Genomic DNA, 24,807 nt, shown 5'->3' on the forward strand with positions numbered 1-24,807 from the left:
AAGCAGACAATGGATTATGATTTCAAGGCGAAGCTGGCGGCGGAGCGGGAGCGGGTGGAGGATTTGTTTGAGTACGAAGGGTGCAAAGTGGGACGCGGCACCTACGGGCACGTCTACAAGGCGAGGCGAAAAGATGGGTAAGAGCAGGGGCGGGGGGAGAAGGCTTGCTCGGGTCCTCGCCCAGCCCGCGACCTCGCGGGATGGGTGGGTCGAAGCCCAGTCGGGCCGTGCCCGGGCTGGGGGCGAGGCGGAGGTGGTCTCGGGGCTGCGTCCCGGGGCAGACTCTCAGGGACGCGGGTTCTGCCAGACCCCAGCGTCGCGCCCGTCGAACTCCCGCGGCGCAGCGTGGTTGGGGGGCGTAGGTCTGGTCCCGAAGGGCGCTCTCCGCGTGCCAGGAGCTGGCGGCGGGAGTCGAGTTGGGACCTCGGTTGGAGGTGGAGTTTGGGGCGGGGGGGATGTCTGGTCTCCAGGGGAGACGCGGAGGGCTGGGAGAGCTCCGCCGAGGAGTTGCCGCTCCGGCCCTGGGCTGCTGGTGACGGTCGTGGTGGAACTTCCAATCGGCTGAGCGCCTCCCGGGGGCGGCGGTTTGAAACCTCGCGGAGGAGTCTGTCGGGCCGCCCAGAGCGCCTGGGTCCTCGCCAGCCTCATCAGTGTGAGCCGTTGGGCACCTTGGCCCTGGGGGCTAGCCAGCCCGCTGGTCCCTCGGCGCGGTCCCTTCTGTCCCTGTCGTGTGCCTGGCGGCCACTTCTTCACGCCGCTTCGCCAGGCTGCGAGTTCTCTTTCTCCCATTCTCAATTTCCAGTTCCGCGCCTTCCCCTCGAATGTAGGACCTTCTGAGAGAGGAACCGCGTTTTACTGGCAGAAGTTCCGAGTTGGTTCTTGTACCTCATTTCGCCGCACCTTGGGTATTCTTACGTACTCCACTGCATCCTCTGCCAGAAGACTGCGTGCTGAGGTTTATCGGGCACCTAGATTATCCAGAACGGAATTCGAGTGACACAGTGCTGGGCCTGAATCTTTTGTTTTCGTGGCCTGAGATAATTTTAGGGACCCCTTAGTAAGCTCTTACTGATTGTTCTCTTAGGAGAAGAGCTGGACGTTGTATTGAAAAACGCCTGTCCTTAGTCCTGGAGGGCACGAGGCTCGTACTCCAGGACAGGTGGAACCAGTTCCCTGCCTGAGAAGCGTGGGTTAAGTCAGTCATCACCTGAGAGCCCATCCTGGCAGGAATTCCCCTTCCCCAGAGTTAGGGAGCCCAGGAACATCTGCCTATCCCGCTTAAACTTTAAAGACGGTCAAACTATGTGGAAGAGAGTTTTTAGGATCGTAGCGAAACATTTCTGAATGAACTGATTATCAGCCATAACGAAGATGGAAAGATCTGAAGTCCTACTTATCGTTCTGCGCACGCTTTTGTAATTGACATGGCTGATCGATGGACTCAAGGATCAAAGTAGTAGTAGTATGTGGGTGTGTGTGTGTGCGCGCTTGCTTACTTGCTGATTTCATACGGGGAAGGAGCAAGCACAGCTTTATAAACTTTTATCATGAAGGATGGTGAAAACTACAAGGTACTTTGCAAGCGTAAAGGGTTGTTATTATTGCAAATAACTTTTTTCTCGTTACAGCTGAATGGGCCCCAGAGTATTTAGTTGTTTGTAAACTTTTCTCATAATTCCTTTAGTTAATTGCCAGGTGTCCTTGAATTAATATCTTGGAGTGCGAAATACTATAATTGTATTTTGTTTTTTGGAATATTTATGCTGCTTGTTATATTGGTGTTCCTGTGGGAGTCTTAGCAGATATATTTGGGGAAAGAACATCTAGCTTTTCTGTTTGGACGATAGTGTTACAAGACAAATCAGAGGTGGTGTTTTTCATATTCCTCATGCTAACTTCTAATATATTTGAACTGGAATTTTTAAAATGTATTTTAATTTTGTTGTTAAAAAAGATTAAAAAATTTTTTAAGCAGGCAACTTTTGAAAAAAGTTAAAATTCTGCTTCTGAATTGTATTTGAATAGCACAGGCTACAACACCGAATAGATTATTTAATTCCTGCTTCTATTCTTTTTGAATATTTTCCCCTCTAATAAAATTTTTGATTTGAATACACTTCCTTCTTGAGTGATATTTGATTAGAATTAATAAAGCCTCTTTGGTAGAGTAAGATCAGTTGGTGTGTCTTCAAAATATTATACTTAAAACTGTTAGGATCTGAAAGCATTAGTTTAAATAAAAATTACATGTAAGAAAAATCAATATAAAGACTTTTTTCTTAGACAAAGAGTCTAGTTGAAATTTGAGGCTTTATAGTGAACACCCACATCTCTTGTGGCTTGGTAGCAAGATTAGTTCTGTGTTCATTGATACCAGCTGATTTGAAAGAACAGAAAGTTTTTAGTGATGACTCTAAACTGATACAGATTTGCATCCTAAAGCATTTTACACTCTGATCATGGTAAATTACAGTGTAGCTCTTTCCAGAACTTATTTTGGTTAACTCAGAAGTATAATGCTATTTTAGGGAGCAAGAGAGAAATCACATGAGTACCTTAAAGAGGAACTATTCTGGTGTATATAATGTAGCATATAGGCAAAAAATTGTTCAGGTCTCTAGAAGAAACACTAGAAGAAGTAACATTCATTAGAAAAGCTTCTGGTTATAGTTCAATAGTAGAGTTTACAAAACCATAGAATGTTATTTCCTTTGAAACATGACTTTAACTTAGGCCCTGTTAATTATGCTACATAAATTTGTAGCAGAATGGAGATGCAAGATTTACAACTGGGTTTTTCACGTTTAATAAAAATGAGATTTGTTTCATTTTTTTGTTCTGAAGGAAGGGGATTTTTTTTGACTCTTTGACTCAACTTTTTTTTTTTTAATCAGTCATAAAAGTTATTCTTGAAGAGAAACTAGACTATTTCTAGACTTTATGAGCAAGAATTTGTAGTACAGTTTTTTTTTTCAACATTAAGAAAAACTCATAACAGTATGGTTACAAATCTCAAGACCACATTTATCACATTTGAAACACTTCTTGTTTTCTTTGATAAAGGAGTATTGTTAAAAATGTTCTTTTGTAAGAGATTCAGGCAAATACAGTTCCATACTAGCGTTATGTCTGAAAACTGTTATACCCAACAATAATACCATTCAACTTTGCAGACATTCATTTAGCTCTTTGAAACCACTCCAATAAAGAATGCTCCTTTTTGGGGATATTTTGAAATACAGTAATTGAAAGTGAAATGGCTGACAGAGCCATCTTACAGAGTTTCAGTTTTGCCTAAGGGTTTCAGATGAGAAGTAGTTGGTAACTACATGTCTTAATGTCTGTCATGAAATCCTTCACAATAAATGTAATCAGTCCATGTAGATACATTTAGGTAAATGATAGGTACAATAGTGTCTGCCTATTTTTGATGGGTTTTTCACATTAGTTTGTAGTTAATATAGGGGATAGTATTTGCGTTTTTGGAGACCTCCCAAAGATTTAAGATACGTTATTAACGATCATAATATTTTAGAACTTTCAAAGATTTTAGGTAATCTAGTCTAATTTCTTTTTACAAATGAGAAAACCAAAGTTTTAAGAGATTGTCATGCCCATAGTTTTGGCAAAGACAAGCCTATATTCCTGGTTTCTTGAATCTGAGTTCCTGCATTTTCTAATGTGTTTTCCCTCCTAATACCTTGGGAGAAAAAGTGAAGAAGACCATATTGCTTCCAGTTTTGACTATCTTTTTGTGTAAACTTTCCATGCAAAAGATAGTACATCTATATTGAAAAAATATGGACAAGGGAAAGTGTCCCATATGAGGGGCATTTTAAAAAAGTAGACGTTCAGGCCAGTAGATGCTGCCTCATGTAGTTGCTTCTCTTCATCTGGTTTCTCTTCATCTTCACTATCATCGGCTTTGACCATCATCTCTGATTTGCACGATAGCCGAACTGGTCTCTGCCATTAGTCTTTTCTCACTGTAGTCCTAGATCCAAGTTGCTGCCAGTGTTACTTTCCTACGAAATAAAATCAATCATGTCGTATCTCTTCTTGGAAAACTGTACATTCTCTGTGGCTCATCTGGTTCCATCAGATCTTAATTCCCTAGTTTGGCATGTAAAAACCGTTTGCATTTGGATCCTAAAGTCTTTAGTCTTTACAGCCTTTATGCCTGCCACCACCTCCCTCCTCTTTCAGTGTGTTCAAGCCATATGCTTCTGTAGCATTCAACTGCTCATATTTTTCTAGGATTTGCTAAGTCCTTTTCATGTCTCATTTTGTTTTTTCTATACTCAAGCCAAAATGGTGTTGCTCTGTGATTTCTCTCTTCTCTTTCCCCCTCACACAAACCTGGGAAACTCCTGCTCACAGTTCAGTACCCAATTCAAATAGCTTTTCTTTAGAAGTCTTCCTTAGTCACCCAGTGTACTCATCTGTGTTTCTGCCCCTCTTGTTCTTGTATGTATAATATCACTGTGATATTAATCTGTTCTGTAAACTGTTAGGTACAAATGGGTCATTGTCATCCTCCTGTCCCCACCTTGCATAGGGTAGAGCATGTAAGAACGCTCAAAAATTGCATTAAAATTTAAAAAATGCCCTAAATTGGAAAAAATATATATTTTTTCTTTTCAGGTAAACATACTTAACCTATGTTTTCAGTATTTGTTTTGAAAGCCTGAAATATAGTGATATTACATGAGATAAGCAGTTCAATGTAAATATTTCTATAGCATTAACTAGGTCCAGTGTAATTTTTTTCTCAAAGAAATTATATACTGTTTTTCAAGATAGTCCAAACATTTCTTTTAATAGATTGATAAGTAATGTGGGTAATTTTTGAATTATTGAACATTTTTCCCCCTCTTAGGCCACCTCTTCTAAAATTGCTAACTGTAGGAATCTGTCTTCTGTGCTTTTACTATCGGTTTTATAGAGAAGCTTAGAAAATGTCAGCATTCAGACATTTTAGGAAATTTTTTGATATGGATTCATGTTAAAAAATTAAGTACCTTTAGCACTTAGCAAATAAGGTGACCACGAGCTTGTTTAATTGGTTCTTCATTTGTGCACTTCAGGCCTTCAAAACTTTGTTTTTGAGGCCCAGAGGGAATACTCTTTCCAATGAAATTTGATTGTCCAGAGCAGTGGTTGACAAACTTTTCCTTTAAAGAGGCAGAAACTAAATATTTAGGTTTTGTGGACCAGACCATCTATGTCAAAATTACTTGAATCTAACATTGTAGTGCCAAAGTATCCACAGACAATGTATAAATGAACACAAATTAAAATGTCTGTGTTCCAGTAGGAAAAAAACCAGGTAGTGGGCTGTATTTGGCCCACAGGCTATAATTTGGCACCCCTTAGTCTAGAACAGTGATGTCCAATAGGATTTTCTGCAGTGATGAAAATGCATCTGTGCTGTCCAGTAAGGCAGCCGCTAGCCACACGTGGCTCAAGAAAGGTGGTTAGTGTGACCAAGAGACTGGCCAGTAGCAATGATACTGGACTCAGCAGGAAAAAAACTTGAGGTTTTTTTTTTTTTTTTTTTGAGCAGGTGGCTTAGCAACAGTTCTTAAATCCATGAAGTGACCTTTCTATGAAAATGAGTGACAGTGTGAACAAATGAAATCAGAAGGTTTGGGTCTTTTCTTTCAAGATAGTAGAAGAAAATTTGAGGCTGAAATAATTTGATAAAGCAAACAAGTACTTGAACTGAAAAGCTTTCAATTTATGAGTGGAATCAAGGATAGTTGATTACTTTTAAAAAAAGTTTCATTAAAAAAAGTGTATGTATTTAGTAGTAAATGCACATGCATAAAAAAGATTATACAATCTGGTTGCCACCCTTTATATTTTACCAAATCGCTGTAATTTGTGTACGTTCGATGAGTTTGTTCCAAGCCAAAAAAAATAACGTTTGCACGATGTATTGAAAGTTTTCCTTTTCCCAGTCACCCTTTTCCCTTTCTCAAGGCAGCCATTCTTGGTTTTCCTTTTTAGAGAAATTTTCTTGGGAGTATGTGTGTTTAATAAGTTGTAGTGTGCTTTAAGTGGGATTTCCAGGTGGTTCAGTGGATATCAGTATGGATGAATTAAGAATTTTTAGTTTTGTATACTGTATTTTGAACTGGATATGCTGGATCAAAAATTAATATATGATGTTAAATTATATTTGTTTTTTTCAGAATTCTCAAGTAGTGTAGTGAAAGTTGGACATCAATATAGAAAGCTTGAAGGGAATATATTACAATTTGGAATTTTCTTGGTGGTAAATGTCTAAGAGTATTTGACTAATGTGTTTTTAAAGATCCACTTATTTCTTTACTTGTGATACTGTGAGTATATAGTTTTGTGCAGCGTTGGATTCCAAAATAAAGGTACACAGTCTTTGCTTTTTTCAAAGAGCATTATAACATTTTGAATTACCAACGTGAGTATTTCTTTAAAAACAGGTAGTTTTTAAGGTCTAGAACCATAAAGAGGTAGCTGAGAGAACTATTTAAAGATTTTTGTCCGTTTATAAATAGCAGATAGTCCAACACTTCCTGTAATAGCCATTTTGAGCATGCATTGTGCAGGATAAAAGAGAGTCTCCAGAGAGAGGACAGGATGTAATTCAAGATACAAGTGTGGAGCAGTAGTTTTTTATTGAGGGTTTAGTTCTTATACAGAAGTGGGTAATGGATCACAGAGAAATAAAAACCTGTAAAGTTCTCAAACAATTTATGTCTCTATAAAATATCTTTAATTTCTAATAGAATAAGTCTTTCTAAGGGAAAAATATACCCTCCTTTATAGAGGTTTGAAACTTATGTATTTTCAATTTAAAGAGATTATTTCAGTGAGACTTTGGTAACTGATCAGTTACTAATATGAATATGATTAGGATATGGATTTAATTACCATGTAGGCCAGCTAATTTTGTTGTGTTTTGTGACCACAGACCAAAGTCCTGTCATGGCAAACTATTTTACAGCTATTTATAGATATTTACATTTGAACAGAAAGGTAAGTCTGTGGCTGCTGGAAAAATAAGGTAAAACTTTCCTCATAGAGGGGTTAGTTGTATCTTTCTGTAGAAAAGTAATTTTTTGTTATGATTGTTAAATAAATTCACTTGGTAAAAAACCTAAGCAGTTTGAGGCACAAACTGTGTTGCTTTTTACAAAAGTTAGTTTCCTTTTTCCGCTTTCCCTTTTACAATTATATTTGCATTTTAAGAGTCTTAGACACTGAGCGAGTCCTATTGTTTTGGATTATAGTGCAAATTAAAAAAATCTTTTTGACTTTCTTTTCTTCTGCATATATGTAATTTGAGCTTGTGTAACTTAGAAAACCAGAGTTCTATTAAGTTATTAATATTAAGTTCTATTAAGTAATTTCTCAGCAGTCTTTTCATATTTATAGTATGTTTGTATCAAAGTAGAAATATTTTTTTGTGCTATTAAAATTTATCAAGTAATAATTGCAGACGAGTGAAAAACAACTCCCAACAATTTATTGCTATGTAAAATGAAGACTAAAAGCCTCCTTCTTACTGTCTACTCCCAGCCCCCTTGACTTCTCAGAGATAACCTGTATTGACTGTTTCTGTTTTAAGTTTTGCTGATGCTTCCCATTATAACTCTAAGAAACGTATGTATAATTCTGTCTTGATTTATCAATTTTAGGCAGTGTCTGTTGACTTTCCTAGAAAAGCTGGGCAATTTTGTGAGATTTCACTATCTCATCTTTTCTCTTTTTCCATTTCAAGCTTCAAATTTATTACCTTTGTTGTTTAAAGATTTTTGTGAGTTCTTTTATGACTTTGAAGTGTAAACTTAGATGTCTTTAATTTTTTAGTTTGTCAACTTACATGTTATCTGTGATCTTCCTGATATGAATGTTAAGGAAAGTAACAAAATTTTTTCCTGCTCTTTTCCTCAGAGTCCTGGATTTTTAAAGTATAATTTTTATAACTATAAGTTATAAAGTTTTTAAGTTTTATAATTTTTATAACTTCCTAGTTGATCCACTGCTTTTTGTCAATGGGTTGATTTTTTAAAAGTGAACTCTGGAAACCACTCAACAGCTTTAAAATATTATGATTATGGAATTTATTGCTGAATTAATTAGCATACTGAGACCCATAGGGAGGGAAATGTGGACTTGTGTACCAAATAAGTGCTGCTTGCAACAATCTTCCAAGTATCAATGCCCAGTGGATCTTCTTCTTTTTCCCTTTCTTCAAGTCTTTTGGGTTGTACTCAGCTAGCAGTTTTTCTTTATATCCTGTGGTTGGTTTTTCCTGGATTGTCTTTTGTTGTTGTTGGTTAGCTGAAGATATCTTTTTAATTAGCTTTTTCATATAGGATGTGCAGATTTTTGAGTTCTTGCATATCAGATAATGTTTTTTTGTCCTCATACTTTATTGATTGTTGGGCTGAATATAGAATTCTATATTAAGAAAATTTCTTTTTCTTAGAACCCCAAACTAAGCTTCATGGCTTTTGGCATTTCTTGTTGCTCATGGGAAGTTTCTATATTAGAAACTTGGTTTTCTCCGCTCTCAGCGGTTTTCACTTATCCATGAATTCTAAAGTTTCACCAGAGTCTGTCTAGAATGTGTAGATCTTTTTTTTCCTTTCCATTTATCTAGCTTTGTTTCTTGTGTCTTTTACAGATTATTTTTTGAATAGATGATCTATGAACATAGTTGAACTTCAGAAGTTAAAAAGTGGTACACGGTGGCTTTAGTTTCATCTTGCTACCTTCACTCCTTCATTGCCATTTTCCAATCCTGCTAGTTTCTTAAGGATCTTTTAAGTGGGCCTTTCTTTTCTTAGGTTTAGGGCAATTTTTATTTCCTGTTATTTAGTTCTTCTCCTTCTGTTTCCACTTTTGTTCTCTTCTTCAGATATGTTTATTAAGAAATGTTGACCTTTTATGCTCTATCTTCCCTGTCTCTTAAATTCATTCTCAAAATTTTCAACTCCTCCTCTCTATAAGACATTTGAGAAGATTTACTTTATTTAATCTTCTAGATTACCAATTTGGTCCTCAGTTGGGGTTGCTATTCTTTTGTAAAAATTTTTATTTATTTATTTTTTGGCTGCACTGGGTCTTCATTGCTGCGTGGGCTTTCTCTAGTTGTGGTGAGTGGTGGCTACTTTCTAGGTGCACTGCGCGAGCTTCTCGTTGTGGTGGTTTCTGTTGTGGAGCTCAGGCTCGGTGTGCGAGGGCTCAGTAGGGATCTCTGAAAGGCGAAAGGGACCAGTAGAAAGGTCAGTTAGCAAAGACTGACACTTTTTTTGGCCTCGCCACATGGCTTGTGAAATCTTAGTTCCCTGACCAGGGATTAAACCTGGGTCCTCAACAGAGAAAGCATGGAGTCCTAACCACTGAACAGCCAAATAATTCCCAAGAGGACCACTTTGAAGTCATGTGGTAGTAATTTCTCAGTAACATTCATCTGTTCTCTATCCAAGTTTCCATCTGTCCAGTCTTCATCTACCTATCTTTTAGCCATCTGTCCATTATCTCTTTTCACCTGTTTTCCACTTTTCTGGCTTTCCATTCATTTATCCATCCTTTACTGTTTATTGTTTGATTCCTTTCTATGAGCCAAGTATAATGCCATAGGTAATGAGGATACAAGAGTAAATGACATGTAATCTCTGCTACAAAGACTGAAACTGGATATATTCACAATAATTTACTAATAGTTGATTGTTGGAATGAAATTTGGGTTGAGAGGAAGACATTTGAAAAGAGATGTGAGAGATGAGGGTTCAGTCCCTGGGTCGGGAAGATTCCCTGTTGGAGGGCATGGCAACCCACCCCAGTATTCTTGCCTGGAGAATCCCATGGACAGAGTAGCCTGGCAAGCTACAGTCAGTGGGGTCACAAGGAGTTGGACACGACTAAAGCAACTTAGCACACTGGGGAGAGAGCAAATTAGCCATGATGGCATGGTCAGGCTCTCTTGCCCCACTGCCTCTTGCTCTTGCCCCACGTTTTGTAAATGACTGTGTAACAGCTGAGATCCTTTACAGCACTGTGCATGCGTGTCTTGAGGTACTTGCTTGGTCACAGGCTACTTTGTGCTGTATACATACATGAGCTCCACCTAGAAAGTGGCGGCATTACTGCTGTGTCACAGCTGTGTCTGTTGGGTCAGCCACGAGAGGAGAGAATATAGCGTGTCTAGTGCTATGGCTGCTGTGTCAGCCAGGAGAGAGGTTGTGTCGTGTTAGGTTATGCTACGGTTGCTGCATCTGCCAGAAGAGAAAAACTTGTCTGCGGTTCCTACAGCTTGTCGAGTCTTCTTCCAGCCTCTTAGTTCGAGCCTTGCCTACCCTGGGTTCAGCAAACAGTGTGCACAGTGAGACACAGCAAGGCAGTTGGTGTCACGAACAGGATGAAGAGCGATACACATACATACTCTTAGATTATTTGAAAAATATCTACGTATATTTATTTTACTATGTATATACTATCTATTCTAAAGAATAAAACATTTAAGAAATAGAGTGTATATAACTTTTATTATTGGAAAAAGGCAAGTATCTTTTAAAAACAAAGCAGGTTTTATTTTTTTATAAGTCAACATGTTAACAGAAACCCCATATGTGTTCATTAAAGAACAGTTGAGGGGGGATACATTAGAAGTTTGGTATTAATATATACACGCTGCTGCTGCTGTCGCTTCAGTCATGTTCGACTCTGTGCAACCCCATAGATGGCAGCCCACCAGGCTCCCCCGTCCCTGGGATTCTCCAGGCAAGAACACTGGAGTGGGTTGCCATTTCCTTCTCCAATGCATGAAAGTGAAAAGTGAAAGTGAAGTCGCTCAGTCGTGTCCGACTCTTTACGACCCCATGGACTGTAGCCTACCAGGCTCCTCCGTCCATGGGATTTTCCAGGCAAGAGTACTGGAGTGGGGTGCCATTGCCTTCTCCGAATATATACAGGCTACTATATATATAAAATAGATAACTGACAGATACCTACTGTATAGAACAGGGAATCATATTGAGAAACTGATAATAATCTATAATGGAAAGGAATCCAAAAAAGAAAAAATATAAATCACTTTGCTGTTCACTTGAAACATTGTAAATTAACTATATTTTCATTTATTTGTTTATTTTTGGCTGCACTGGGTTTTCGACGCTGTGTGAGCTTTTCTCTAGTTGCAACACGCTGGGACTGCTCTCGAGTTGTGGTGCATGGGCTTCTCTTGCTGCAGAACTCAGGCTCTAGATGCATGGGTTAGTAGTTGTGGCTCACAGGCTCTAGAGCACAGGCTTGGTAGTTACAGTATGGGCTTAGCTGCCCCATGGCATGTGGAATCTTCCCCAACCAGGTGTACAGGTAATATAGATATACAGCCAAGTGATTCAGTAATACATATGTGCTTAGTCACTCAGTCGTGTCCAACTCTTTGCAATACCATGGACTGTAGCCCACCAGGCTCCTCTGTCCATGGGATTTTTCAGGCAAGAATACTGGAGTGGGTTGCCATGTCCTCCTCCTGGGGATCTTCCCTAGCCAGGGATTGAACCTGCATTTTCTGTGTCTCCTGCATTGCAGATGGATCCTTTACCCACTAGGCCATTAGCAGAGCCCCTCATTTATACATATATTCATTTTTAAGATTATTTTCTCATATAGATTATCACAGGATATTGGGTGAAGTTCCTTGTACTGTATAGTAGGTCCTTGTTGGTATTTGTCTTGTATATAGTAGTATGTTGGAGAAGGAAATGGCAACCCACTCACTCCAGTGTTCTTGCCTGGAGAATCCCATGGACAGAAGTGCCTGGCGGGCTCCAGTCCATGGGGTTGCAAAGAGTCAGACATGACTGAAGCAACTTAGCATGCATGCATGCATAGTAGTGTGTATGTGTTCATCCCAAGCTCCTGATTTATCTGTCCCTCCCTATCATGTTTCCCCTTGGTAACTGTAGGTTTGTTTTCAATATCTATAAGTCTTCTTCTGTTTAGTAAATAAGTTCATTTACATTTTTTAAAAATTAGATTCTACATTTGAGTGGTATATATATTTGTCTTTCTCTGTCTGACTTCACTTAGTATGATAATTTCTAGGTCCATCCATGTTGCTTCAAGTGGCATTATTTCATTGTTTTTTATAGCTGAATAATATTACGTTGTATGTGTTACACCATATTTTCTTTATCCATTTGTCAGCCAGTGGAAACTTGGGTTGTTTCCATGACTTGGTTGTTGTAAAGAACACTGCAGTGAGCATGGCGGTACAGGATATTTCTTTGAGATAGTGATTTTGTTTCCTTTGGAGATATACCTAGAAGTGGGATTGTTGCATAATCTGGTAGTTCTGTTTTTAATTTTTAAAAAATTTACTTATTTTTGGCTGTGCTGGGTCTTTGTTGTCTCTAGTTCTGGCTAGCAGGGGTTACTCTCTAGTTGTGGTGCACGGGCTGCTCGTTGTGGTGGCTTCTCTTGTTGCAGAGCACGGGCTCCAGGCCGTGTGCGCTTCAGTAGTTGTGGGTGCCAGGCTCTGGAGCACAGGCTTAATAGCTGTGGCCCATGGGCTTAGTTGCTCCAGGGCATGTAGGGCATCTTCCTGGATCAGGGATTGAACCCTTGTCTCCTGTATTGGCAGGCAGGTTCTTGACCACTGAGCCACCAGGGAAACCCTGTTTTTAATTTTTGGAGAAACCTTCATACTGAAATTGTTAGGTAGGTATCTCTTTGGACCTGGCGGTGCCATGAACAAATTACTAAAATACCTAGAGCACTATGAATGAAGTTGGGATCCTCTGGCTTAAGGTATGATTAATGTTTATACATATTATCCAGTTTCCTTCAAAGACTTGATTTTGGGTGGATATCTGTGTTAGTCTGTCATGTGGCTATTTAATGCTTTAGTTAGCGCTTTCTAATTATTGAACATTTAAGTTCTTTCCAGTATTTTGATAATATAAATAATAGTAATAGATGTTTCCATATATAAATCTTAGTCCATGTATCTGATTCTTTTTTTTTTTTTTAAATAGAGTCAAAAGGCGTAAGTTGTTTTAAGGCTCTTAATACATTTATCTCTTTTTTTAATAGGGAAAGAGAACAAATACGTTGAGATGTTCCAAGGACCCTCTGAAAATCTCGAAGTTAGTTGAAGGTCAAAAATGCTTCATTTAGAATTCAGTTTCAGGGAATTTGTCAAAATATCAAAGGTTTTAAACACTTGACTAAAAATGATTCAGATCATTATGAAAATTATCCATTTAACGCAAGTGACAATTAAGGATTTTCAAAGGCAAATATAGAAGACCGCATAGTTCTGAGCAAAACTTTAATATCAAGAAGAATTAGGTTTGCTAATTAATCAAAGACATGTGATAAAGATAGTATGAGACAGAGGAAATTATCTTGATAAAACACAAAATTGTTACTTTCTAGACAGATTACTTAGAAAGGAAAAACCTTCATAGTAGTTTATCAAGAGTGACCCTTAGTACAATAAAACTTTGCCTTTTTAGCAAATGAAAGAAGATTAAGTTTTAGTTTTATGTAAGTAGAGTATTGGTATTAAAACTTATTTTAAAAACTCTTAGAATTACAGTTCAGTTTTTAGCCAGTTTGATCACACAAGATTCCTGGTCTCCCTCCCTCTCTCCCTCCTCACTTCCCTCTCTCTCTCTTCAACTTCTCTGTCCATAGTTTGTCCCTTATTTTCCTCTTTCCCGTACTGAAATAGCCATCTTTACTTGAGGACATTACCTTCTTCCCTCTTAACAAAAATACATCTCCATTACTCACGTGTTTTCTTTTTGAAAACACACATCCTACTTGCCTTGCATACAGAGATATTTCTCTTATTTCTAGTCATTTTGAATTATTTATATTTTTAATTCTTAAAAATTAAGGTTTTTTAATTCCTAAAAATCTGATTTCTAGTTAAAATTAAGTAAATAGTTGTGAACTTTTACTGGCAAATTTGTGAATACATTTCATAATTTCTTAAGCATATTTCTCATATCAATGTGGCACAAAATATGTTTAATAGAAGACCCAAATATTTTTAGTTCCTTTGTAAAAGGATGTGTTCAGCAATTAATGTTTTAGTATTTTATTTTCTTTGGGAATGATCTAGATAGTCAATAAATAGCCATCATTTAACTTATCTCAATATAACTTTAAGGTTTCAAGTAACCAAAAAAATTTTGAAAAGTATTTTTAAGTACACATACCATAAAAAAAAAGTATTTTTAAGTACACATACCATAAAGCACAATTATTGTTGGAAAGTTTACTTATAAAGCTTATCTTAGATCTGTTTTATGTCTCTTGTTCTTAACAATTATGTTTAGATTACTCATGAGACTTGCGTAAGACATTAATGGCTAACCATTATCTTAAGTTGATAGATTCTTGTTGATTCTGTAACAGAGATAGCATGAACTTGACTTTTGTTAAATCTTGGTAGAGTAGATTTTATATTTCATGTTGATAACTCTAAGATCTTGCCTATATGAATTAAACCAACAAACACACTGGCTTTAAAAAATTTATTTATTTATTTATTTTTGGCTGTGCAGGGTCTTTGCTGCTGCTCAGGCTTTTCTGTAGTTGTGGAGAGAGGAAGCTACTCTCTAGTTATACGGGCTTTTCATTGCGGTGACTTCTCTTGTTGTGGAACACAGGCTCTAGGGTGCGTGGGCTCCCGGCCTCTGGAGCACAGGCTCATTATTGCCGCGCAGGGGCTTAGTAGCTCCCAGGCATGTAGGGTCTTCCTGGATCAGGGAGCCAACCCGTGTCTCCTGCATTGGCAGGTGGGTTCTTTACTACTGAGCCAGGGAAGCCCTGGACTGGCTTTTATTTACTAAAGATTTATCCTGGATCACAATGAACTTGTGGAAAAAAAATGAGTTTTTGTATTTCTGACAGTATACTTGTTTTATATAGCACTTGTTTGTTTTTAAGCCAGCTAAATCTTTTCACAGATAAATTTTAGCAAAATCATCTGAAGATAAGAAAATACCCCACACATAGACATTCATAAACATTTAGACTGCAAACAGACCTTACAGTTTCTGTTCCAGCATTTTAGCTATGAGATAGGTATGATAATGCAAAAATAGAAATTAGTAAAAGAACGGTTGGGTCCATGTTTTGTTTCTGGTAGATGGAATGAATTCAGGGTACCTACTCAGAAGCTTACACTTTTCACTAACATGGACACAGTTTTTCATTCGCCTGGTTTTCAGATAGCCTTTCATTCCTCTTTTTTTCTTTACTTTTGGTAAGAACTACCTCTTTGAAGTTTCGTTTCAAAGACAGGACCTTCAGTTTCTAGAGAAAACCAGGTAGAACATCTGTATCTCAAAAGCGCAGAGAAAGAATGAAAGTTCCTCCTAAATGGACTTTTGGTTCCTAAGGGGAATTTTAATAATAAACTACAAGCTTCCTGATGAAGGTGAAAGAAGAGAGTGAAAAAGCTGGCTTAAAGCTCAACATTCAAAAAACTAAGATGGCATCTGGTCCCTTCACTTTATGGCAAATGGATGGGGAAAGAATGGAAACAGTGACAGATTTTATTTTCTTGGGCTCCAAAATCACCGCGGATTGTGCCTGCAGCCTTGCAATTAAAAGATGCTTGCTCCTTGGAAAAAAAGCAATGACAAACCTAGACAGCATGTTAAAAAGCAGAGACATCACTTTGCTGATAAAGGTCTGTCTAGTCAAAGCAATGGTTTTTCCAGTAGTTGTGTATGGATATGAGAGTTGGACCATAAAGAAGGCTGAGCACTGAAGAATTAATGCTTTTGAACTGTGGTGTTGGGGAAGACTCTTGAGAATCTCTTGGACAGCAAGATCAAACCAGTCAATCCTAAAGGAAATCAACCTGAATATTCATTGGAAAGACAGATGTTGAAGTTGAAGCTCTTAATACTTTGGCCACCTTATGCGAAGAGCCGACTCATTTGAAAAACCTCTGATATTGGGAAAGATTGAAGGCAGGAGGAGAAGGGATGACAGAGAATGAGATGGTTGGATGGCATCACTGTGTCAATAGACATGAGTTTGAGCAAACTTCAGGAGATAGTGAAGGACAGGGAAGCCTGACATGTTGCAGTCCATGGGGTTGCAAAGAGTCAGACACTATTGAGTGATTGAACAGCAAAAGTCTTTTTAGATGAATAGGGGAGGTTTGGAGATTTGAAAAAAGATAGACTTTGAATTTCTTCTTGAGCTGCATTTTCTGTTCTTATAAAGACTCAATTTATAAGATGAGGACAGTTACTTTTTAATTCCTTGAAGAGTTAAAGAGAGAAAGAGAAGTTGCTCAGTCATGTCCGACTCTTTGCAACCCCATGGACTGTAGCCCACCAGGCTTCTCCAACCGTGGAATTTTCTAGGCAAAAGTACTGGAGTGGGTTTCCATTTCCTTCTCCAGGGGATCTTCCCGACCCAGGGATCAAACCCCGGTCTCCTGCATTGCGGGCAGATGCTTGAAGAGTTAAATTGCAACCAAAATGACTTCAAAGAGCTGATCTATCCATCCGTCTGGCTTTTCAATTTGCTTCCTTTTGTCAGAGAGAAGATCTTCAACTGAGATAGCAATCAGAAGATTCCTGTGTTCTAGATCTAAGCCTGTTTGTCTTTGGAATATTTCCTACCTCTCTGGGTCCATAGGTGCGTTTCATATCAGCTTAGGGGAGAAGGCCTAAAGTAAAGTTTCTGTCAGGCTTTGAGTATCAGCTTACAGTTTGGCCAACTTCTGACCAGAGAGCTACTTAAAAAAAAAGTCCTTTCAAATGTCTTACCTGGTTTCAGTCGAGACAAACAGTAAATATTCCTGGCAGTGTTGGATAACCCCTTAGACTCGAGGCATCTCCAAAGATGGTGCAAAATACACTATCTTCTCAAGACCCTGAGTCACTCCCAAAGGTAGCCAGAAGAACGAACGAAAGACTTATACAATCCTCAGGACCCAGAAAGACATACAAGAAGGCAATAACTGTCTCTAGGAGAGGAAAGATTAATAACCAATGGGTCTGGATTTGGAAAGGAAAGGATGACATTAAATTTTACCTTTCTCAACTGGGCACTAGAAACATGTTCAGGAGAGGTGATTCTGGCAAGAATTCTCATCCTTTGCCAGCTTCTGACAATTTCCCCAGGATCACATCTGTAGGCTTCAGAGTGGATGTTAAAGTAAAGAGTGTATCTTTGATGTCTACCTGGATTTGGCAAGGTTTTTCATTAATTTTAGTTTCCCACTGGCTGTTTAAGGGAATAACCAGAAAATCCCTCAGAGTCTTGTCAACCCTGAGAGAGGCCTAGCTGGGGGCCCTCCTTGAGGGTAAATATGGGGGTGTTTGTAAGGCCATTTATTGGGAGATTTTTGTTTATGGTCTTGTAGTCTCTTCATAGTGGAAAGATGATTCAGACAGAGGATGAATTAGTTGAATGAGTGCTCAAGTAAAGTAGGGTAGAGTGGGGTAGTAGGAGTCATGTCAGTCTTGGGGTGGTGGTTCAGTTGCTGAGTCGTGTCCCACTCTTTGTGACAGTCAGTCTTGTAGTCTTTTGTTTTAGGTGCCTCTTGTGTCTCTAATTTTTCATTAGCATTTTACAGAGAATCTTTTAAGGAAGCTATTTAGAATCTTGAAGCTTTTTTGAGGCTTCTGCACGCATCCTGTTCTGTTTGCTTGCTTTGCAAGTTCTTGCTTCCAGGTGCACCTTTTAAATGGATGATCTTGTTTAGTTGGAATATCCTCCTCAATGGCCATTGTAATTCTAGGTTGTCTTTGTAAGATTTTGCCATTTTCCTAGATATCAACAGCTTCCAGGACCACAGTTCGTAGAATTAAAATAAGCAATTGTGTCAGAAGGTGGTGTCCTCAGTCCTTTGAACCTTGAGGATTCCATTTAGCTATGCTTTAGGTCTGTAGGAGCCAAATTAATACCTGACAGGAATGTGCTGCTGGGTTGGGGGTGTGTGATTGATGTTTTAAAGTGTATCTTGTTGCACAGTAATTTTCTTGAGATTGGTGGGTGAGCTGGTGTTAATCTAAGCTCTTCCATGACCAACTTATTCCAGCATGAGTCTCTTAGAGTTTGGTGGTGAGTACTGTGACAGCTTTTAAGTATCTGTCTTGTACTTATCAATGTTGTCACTTTGGCTTCTGAGGTTCCCAGTCACAGTATATATGTTATTCCTTGACCTCATGTGCATAGTAACAGAAACTAACAGTAGCCAAGGAAATGGAACTGTGGACACCAGCAGTAACCAAAGAGATGGCATTGTGGACTTGTCAAGGGAAGGCCTTATGTGTTCCTAAGTGGAACCATTGGTAGTTGCTAATGTAGAATTTTGAAGTGAACTAGTAAATCCCAACAAATGGGCACTGTGCACTAACCAAGAACTGGAAAGTCACATTCCAAGTGGAACTGTTTGGAAGCTCAAACTGACCCCCTCAGCTTGGACTCAAAGGATTCACAAGGACCAATGCCTTTGTTTCTCATCCCCAGAGTCGGTAAAAATCTCCTTTGGATCCCATCATTGCCACCAAAGTGTTTAAAAGCAAAATTCAACTGAATATATTTTAAAGATCTTACTGGATTTATTCAGTGATTCAAGAATTGAGCAGCATTCAGTCTTAACAGAAAGGTGTGCCAAGGGGCTATACAAAGTGAAAGAGCTCTAAGCAGAAGGGACCAGGAACAAGGAAGTTATACTAGACCAAAAGCGGATTGGTTATGGAAAGTGGAATGGTTATGGCAAGGTCACATTCCTTTAGGAGATGGCAGAGATCTTTAAGGCAGATTATCTAACTAGTGCTGATCGAGTGATTCTTGATTGGTTTAGCATTCCATTTCTTAAGGAGACCAAAACTGTAAGTCTCAGTTTATTACCATGGGACTTAGCAAAAATGACTCCATTTGGGGCCTGTTGTCTTGTTTTCTACAAAGCTTAGTAATCACCAAAGGGCTTAATGATAAATATGGTTAATGAATCATCATTGTCTCTCACACTGTGTAAAGACTTGACATAATTAACCAAATTTTGTAGATCTTCAAGTTCATATAAATATAAAAGTTTAAAATTAAGGTGGATAAAGATGTGTTTTTAAATAAAGTTATATTGCATCATGGGAGTCCTTATCTTTTTGTGCAAATGATAGGAAAATGTAACAGAAATTTGGTGCTTTTAGCACCAAAGAATAGAAGTTAGACATGTTAAATTTTACGTGTGACCCTTGCTCCATGCCAGCTGACTAAGCTTTTCAGACTAGTTTATTGAGGTTGCAAATTCACTGCCTTTATCAGAAGGATATTTTCCAGTCACAAAGGCCCTTAAATAAAGTACTTTGGGGCTCAAATGATTTTTTTAAAAAGTCTATTCCTTCTTAAAGAACTATGTGAATTTTCCTTTCTCACTGAGGGATTTTTACTTCAGATTCTCAATAAAGATACATATAAATGAAAAGCACAACTATAGTATAAGGAAAACTTGAAATTGGAAACCCATATTTCAAATTTGGGCTAATACTCTCTAGCTATGGTATTTTGGTTAAATAATATATCTGAACCTCAGTTTCTTTACCTGTAAAATGTATATGATGATAAATTACTCTCATATGGTCTCTATGAGGAGTAATTAAATCATAATGTATAAAAGTCCTTAGCAAAGTGGTTTATTTTTTTCTCCAAAAATATAAGGGGGTTTCCGTGATAAATTTCCCTGCAGCTTAAATTAGCAATAAAAAGGGTAGGTATTGAGTAAAAATTACAATCACCTGGTGGTTTTGAAAATGAGGATTGACCTTATTAGGTTCAGTAGGAAGATAGAATTTTTTTCTCCACCTACAATTAGTTGTTGTAAGAAACTTTATTAGAAAGAAAAAATGCATTCCGTGATGGGCTATTTTACTTTAAGCCTTCAAACTAAAGAAAATAGATTAAAGAGGAGAGTCTTAAGTTTTTTAATTAAAAATTTCTTCTTATAAGTAAAACATGTTTAAGAAAAATTAAAAAAAATAAGTACACACATATTTTTAGCTATGAGATAATGGATGTATTAACAACCTTATTGTGATAATCAGCAGTATGTATACATAAACTGTCACATTGTACACCTTAAATTTATATAATTTTCAAAGCTGGAAAAAATAACCAAAAAGGATTAAAATAGATGAACACTATGAATGGTGTAGGATATATTTTTATACATATTTTTGTGGGCAAATATATGCTTATATTTTCTCAAGAATGTGATCATGTTCTACATGACTTTTGGTATCTTGTGTTTTCTATTTAACATTGTATAATGGATATGGTCTCAATTCATTAAATACATTTTTTTCAGCTGTGGTTAAACTGTTTCCATGTACAAGCCTTCGATCAATTAAGTATCAATTATATGTAGTTATGCAGTTATTCTTGAGGATATGGGTTAAAAGTCTGCTTTCTGACTTTTCTGCAGAAAGTCACTGTTCTGTTTTTTATTTTTCTTTTTTATTCTATGTTTTTAATGACTATGTTTCACTGTATAGAGGTGCCATTATTTGTTTAACCAGTTTACTTTGTTGATTGATGCTTAGGTTGTAACTTTTTATTATTCCAAGTAGCACTGTGATCAATAGACACTTAGTTAAAACTTTTTCTGAGAAAGGGAACTTTCTCAAGGGAAAACTATAAAGTGAAAAGATGAGCATACATAAATCAAGCTGTGCTTAACAATATTTGACTTTAAAGTGGAGGTCCTGATTAGGAAACTTCAAAGTTAACTGGTGTTTCCTAGTACTCCCCAGTATTCCTATATTGATCTGCATAAAGTTGGGGTTTTAAGAACTATACAATTTAATTAAAAATTTAAGTATCTCTTTCTAGATGTGCTTATAGGTAGCAATCAAAAACATAACATAAGCTTTTAGAACTTCATGGAATCTTATATCTTGATCAAATTACTTGCCTTAAAAGAACAGAAATTTTAAAATACTTCCCTTAAGATTCCATAGTATGTTTCAGTTTCTAATATATTAGTATCCTTGTCTAATTCTACCTAAACACTCTTATCTGTAACAAGATGTCTAATATAAAGGTAATGAGAACTGTTTGCCTATGGGACATCCATGATGATTAATGAAGAGACTGATAAAGGCAAATTAATTATTGTCAGTTGTCAGGATGTACTTTTCTGTAAATTTCTAAGGTATTGATTGATAAGTTACTGTATTTTTCATCATTGAAATATTTATTTAGATCCATTGTAGTGCAGAGGTTTTTATTTTTTGACAGTTCACTGGTTTTAGTATATTCATAGAGTTGTGTTATCGTTACCAGTATCTAATTTTAGAACATTTTATCATCCCCAAAAGAAGCCCTTTACTCATTAGCAGTAGTCTCTATTTCCCCATTCTTCTTGCTCCTGGAAGTGAAGTGAAGTCGCTCAGTCGTGTCCGACTCTTTGCGACCCCATGGACTGTAGCCTACCAGGCTTCTCCATCCATGGGATTTTCCAGGCAAGGGTACTGGAGTGGGTTGCCATGCTCCTGGAAAGCACTAATCTACTTTCTATCTCTAAGGATTTATCTAATCTGGACATTTCATATAAATGAAATCATACTATATGTATACTATCTACTATATAGTATGATTTCATATAAATAAATCATGCTATATTTATTTCTAACTTGTTTCACTTAGCAGAATGTATGAGTACCTCACTCTTGTAAGTGGCTGAAGAATATTCTATTGCATGGACATACCATATTTTGTTTATGCATTCATCACTTTGGTTGGTTCCACTTTTTGGCTATTGTGAATAATGCTGCTATGAACATTTATGTGGAAGTTTTTGTTAGACCATGTTTTAAGTTGTTGGCTATATACATGTGAGTGGAATTGCTAGGTTGTATGTTAGCTCTATATTTAACCCTTTTGAGGAACTCTTGATACCAACTGTTTTGCAAAGCAGCTGCACCAATTTACATTTCCAAATGCAATGTGTGAGGGTTCCAATTTCTTTGTTAGAATTTGTTTGTTTTTTTTTTTTCTTATAGCCATCCTGCCTTGCCTGTGTGGTTAGTCATGTCTGACTCTTTGCAACCCTGTGGACTGTAGCCCACCAGGCACCTCTATCCATGGGGATTCTCCAGGCAAGAATACTGGAGCGGGTTGCCATTTCCTTTTCCAGGGTATCTTCCCAACCCAGGGATCGAACCCATGTCTCCTGTGTTTCCCGTGTTGCAGGTGGATTCTTTATCTGCTGAGCCATTGGGAAGCCCCTTTAACCATCCTAGTGGGTATAAAATGATATCACATTATAGTTTTGTTTGTGTTTCCCAAATAACTAATGATACTGAGCATCTTTTCATGTGTTTTTTGGGCCATTTGTGTATAATCTTTGGAGAAATGTCTGTTCAAATCCTTTTCCCTTTTAAAAAATTGGGTTGTCTTTTTAGTCTTTGTAGTTGTTGAGTTGTAAGAGTTTTCTGGATACTAGACCCTTGTCTGATTTATGATTTGCAAATATTTTCTCTCATTTTGTGGGTTGGTTTTTCACTTTCTTGATGATGCCCTTTGAAGCATAGAAGGCTTTAGTTTTGACAATGTCCAATTTGTCCTTTTTGTTGTTGCTTATACTAGAAAACTGCTGCTTGATCTTAGATTGTGAAGATTTAATTCTTTGTTTTCTTCCAAGAGTTTTGTAGTGTTAGGTCTTTTTTTATCTGATAGTGTTTTTTCTTTTTTTAAAGAAATTTTTTTAAAGTAAAAGGACATGTGACAAAGTTTCCAGCCTTTAAGGATTTATAATATATTTGGCTAAATTAAAAATATATGGTGAAAAAAGATAACTGGAAATATCATTCATTCATTTATTTGACACTTACTGGATAACCCTATGTAGGAATTAGGAGTGTAAGGATAAAAGACATAGATCCTTTTCTTATAATCTAGTGAGAGAATGAAAGAGATTACAGTACAGGGCTATAAATTCTGTTTTCCAGGTATACACAGGATGCTGAGAGGGTGACCAGGAAAGACAATGAATTGACCTAGGAGTGTACAGGTGATTTGGAAAGCTTTCAAGAACAAGGAAAGCTATAATAGCTGAGTTTTGAGGGATGAAGAGTTAGCCAGAGTAGTGATTTTTAGTAGAACGAGTGGTAAATATATAGTGTAGAGGTGAAAGGAATAATAAACTCAGAGATCTAGAGATTTTGGGCAAGATAAATTCTAATTGTGTATTAAAAAAAATTTTTTTTAATACCTAGGGCAGAACCAGGAAGGTTTAGGGTCTGAAAACTCTGTAGAAATGGGAGTAGTGATGTTTCCTTATGAGTTGTGAGAAATAAAGGAGATAATGCTTTTGTACTATAAATAATATATGTGTTAATCCAGTTACCATTAATTTTCTAGCATGAGTTTTTGATGATTGTTGGCTCTTTAGTATCTTTATTTCTAGGATGTCATGAAGTCCTTAACAAGTTGTTCCAAACTCCTTAATTAAATACACAGTGCATGTTACAAAGAAATGGTTGTGCATGATTTAAATGAGGAAATAGTAATTATGGAGATGTGAAAAGCAAGTATTTAAAATTGACTATGGTTTTTAAAAATAGTAATATAAGTTACGCAGTTAGGAAAAGTAATTAGGTAATAAGGAAATAAGGAGAAAGTAAGAAATATTCAAAACCCCACCACTTTAATATTAAGAAATTAGAGATGATTGCTTAATATTTTGGTTCATTTCCCTCCTGACATTTTTTCATCCATTTGTGGTCTGTACACAGACACACATACTCACTTAAAAATTTACAGAAGTGTGATCATCCTATATATGTGGTTTTAATCTGTTCTTTTTTAAAACCTAAATGCTATGTGTGGTTATATCTTTCTGTGTTAGTAATATAGATTTATATAATCACTTTGAATGACTTTATGGTATTCCATTGTTTGTATTTTACTGTTATTGATAAACATTTAGGTTGTTTCTAGTTGTTTTTTTTTATGATAGTAAATAATGCTTAGCATATTTGCCCACTTGTCTATCTCTTTAGCATAAATTCTTAGAAGCAGAATTGTTGGATTACAGCATATGCTCATTTTGAATTTAGGAGCATATTGCCACACCTTTCTCCAAGTAGGCTGACTTTACTTACACATCTATGAGAAGGACACAGTGCTGCTTCTTTCTCCTTACTCTTGCTCACGTTAGCTTTTTTCTGTTTATCTAGTTGACAGGCAGATGATATTCTGCTTTTATTTAATTATTCAGTTCAGTTCAGTCGCTCAGTCGTGTCTGACTCTTTGCGACCCCCTGAATCACAGCATGCCAGGCCTCCCTGTCCATCACCAACTCCCAGACTCCCTGTCCATCGAGTCAGTGATGCCATCCAGCCATCTTATCCTCTGTCGTCCCCTTCTCCTCCTGCCCCCAATCCCTCCCAGCATCAGAGTCTTTTCCAATGAGTCAACTCTTCGCATGAGGTGGCCAAAGTACTGGACTTTCAGCTTTAGCATCATTCCTTCCAAAGAAATCCCGGGGCTGATCTCCTTCAGAATGGACTGGTTGGATCTCCTTGCAGTCTAAGGGACTTTCAAGAGTATTCTCCAACACCACAGTTCAAAAGCATCAATTCTTCGGCACTCAGCCTTCTTTACAGTCCAACTCTCACATCCATACATGACCACAGGAAAAACCATAGCCTTGACTAGACGGACCTTTGTTGGCAAAGTAATGTCTCTGCTTTTGAATATGCTATCTAGGTTGGTCATAACTTTCCTTCCAAGGAGTAAGCGTCTTTTAATTTCATGGCT

The 24,807-nt window shown here is 37.4% G+C and overlaps 1 protein-coding gene across 5 annotated transcripts in view; it reads left to right on the plus strand.

Annotated features, from left to right (window-relative positions):
- CDK19 (cyclin-dependent kinase 19) overlaps positions 1-24,807 on the plus strand; it is a 272,481-nt gene that overhangs the window by 102,037 nt on the left and 145,637 nt on the right. For 2 of the 5 annotated variants that reach the window (XM_010856607.1, XM_010856608.1), the window contains exon 1: positions 1,459-1,571. The exons of 1 other annotated variant lie outside the window; for it this stretch is intronic. In XM_010856607.1, the coding sequence (XP_010854909.1) occupies positions 1,548-1,571 (24 nt within the window). In that variant the 5' untranslated portion in view covers positions 1,459-1,547. Of the gene's footprint in view, positions 1-6; positions 138-1,458; positions 1,572-24,807 lie in introns of those variants that run through there. 2 more of the 5 variants (XM_010856605.1, XM_010856609.1) reach the window with 2 other exon arrangements.

This window comes from Bison bison, unplaced genomic scaffold, assembly GCF_000754665.1.
Source record: "Bison bison bison isolate TAMUID 2011002044 unplaced genomic scaffold, Bison_UMD1.0 scf7180017864373, whole genome shotgun sequence".
Lineage (NCBI taxonomy): Eukaryota > Metazoa > Chordata > Mammalia > Artiodactyla > Bovidae > Bison > Bison bison.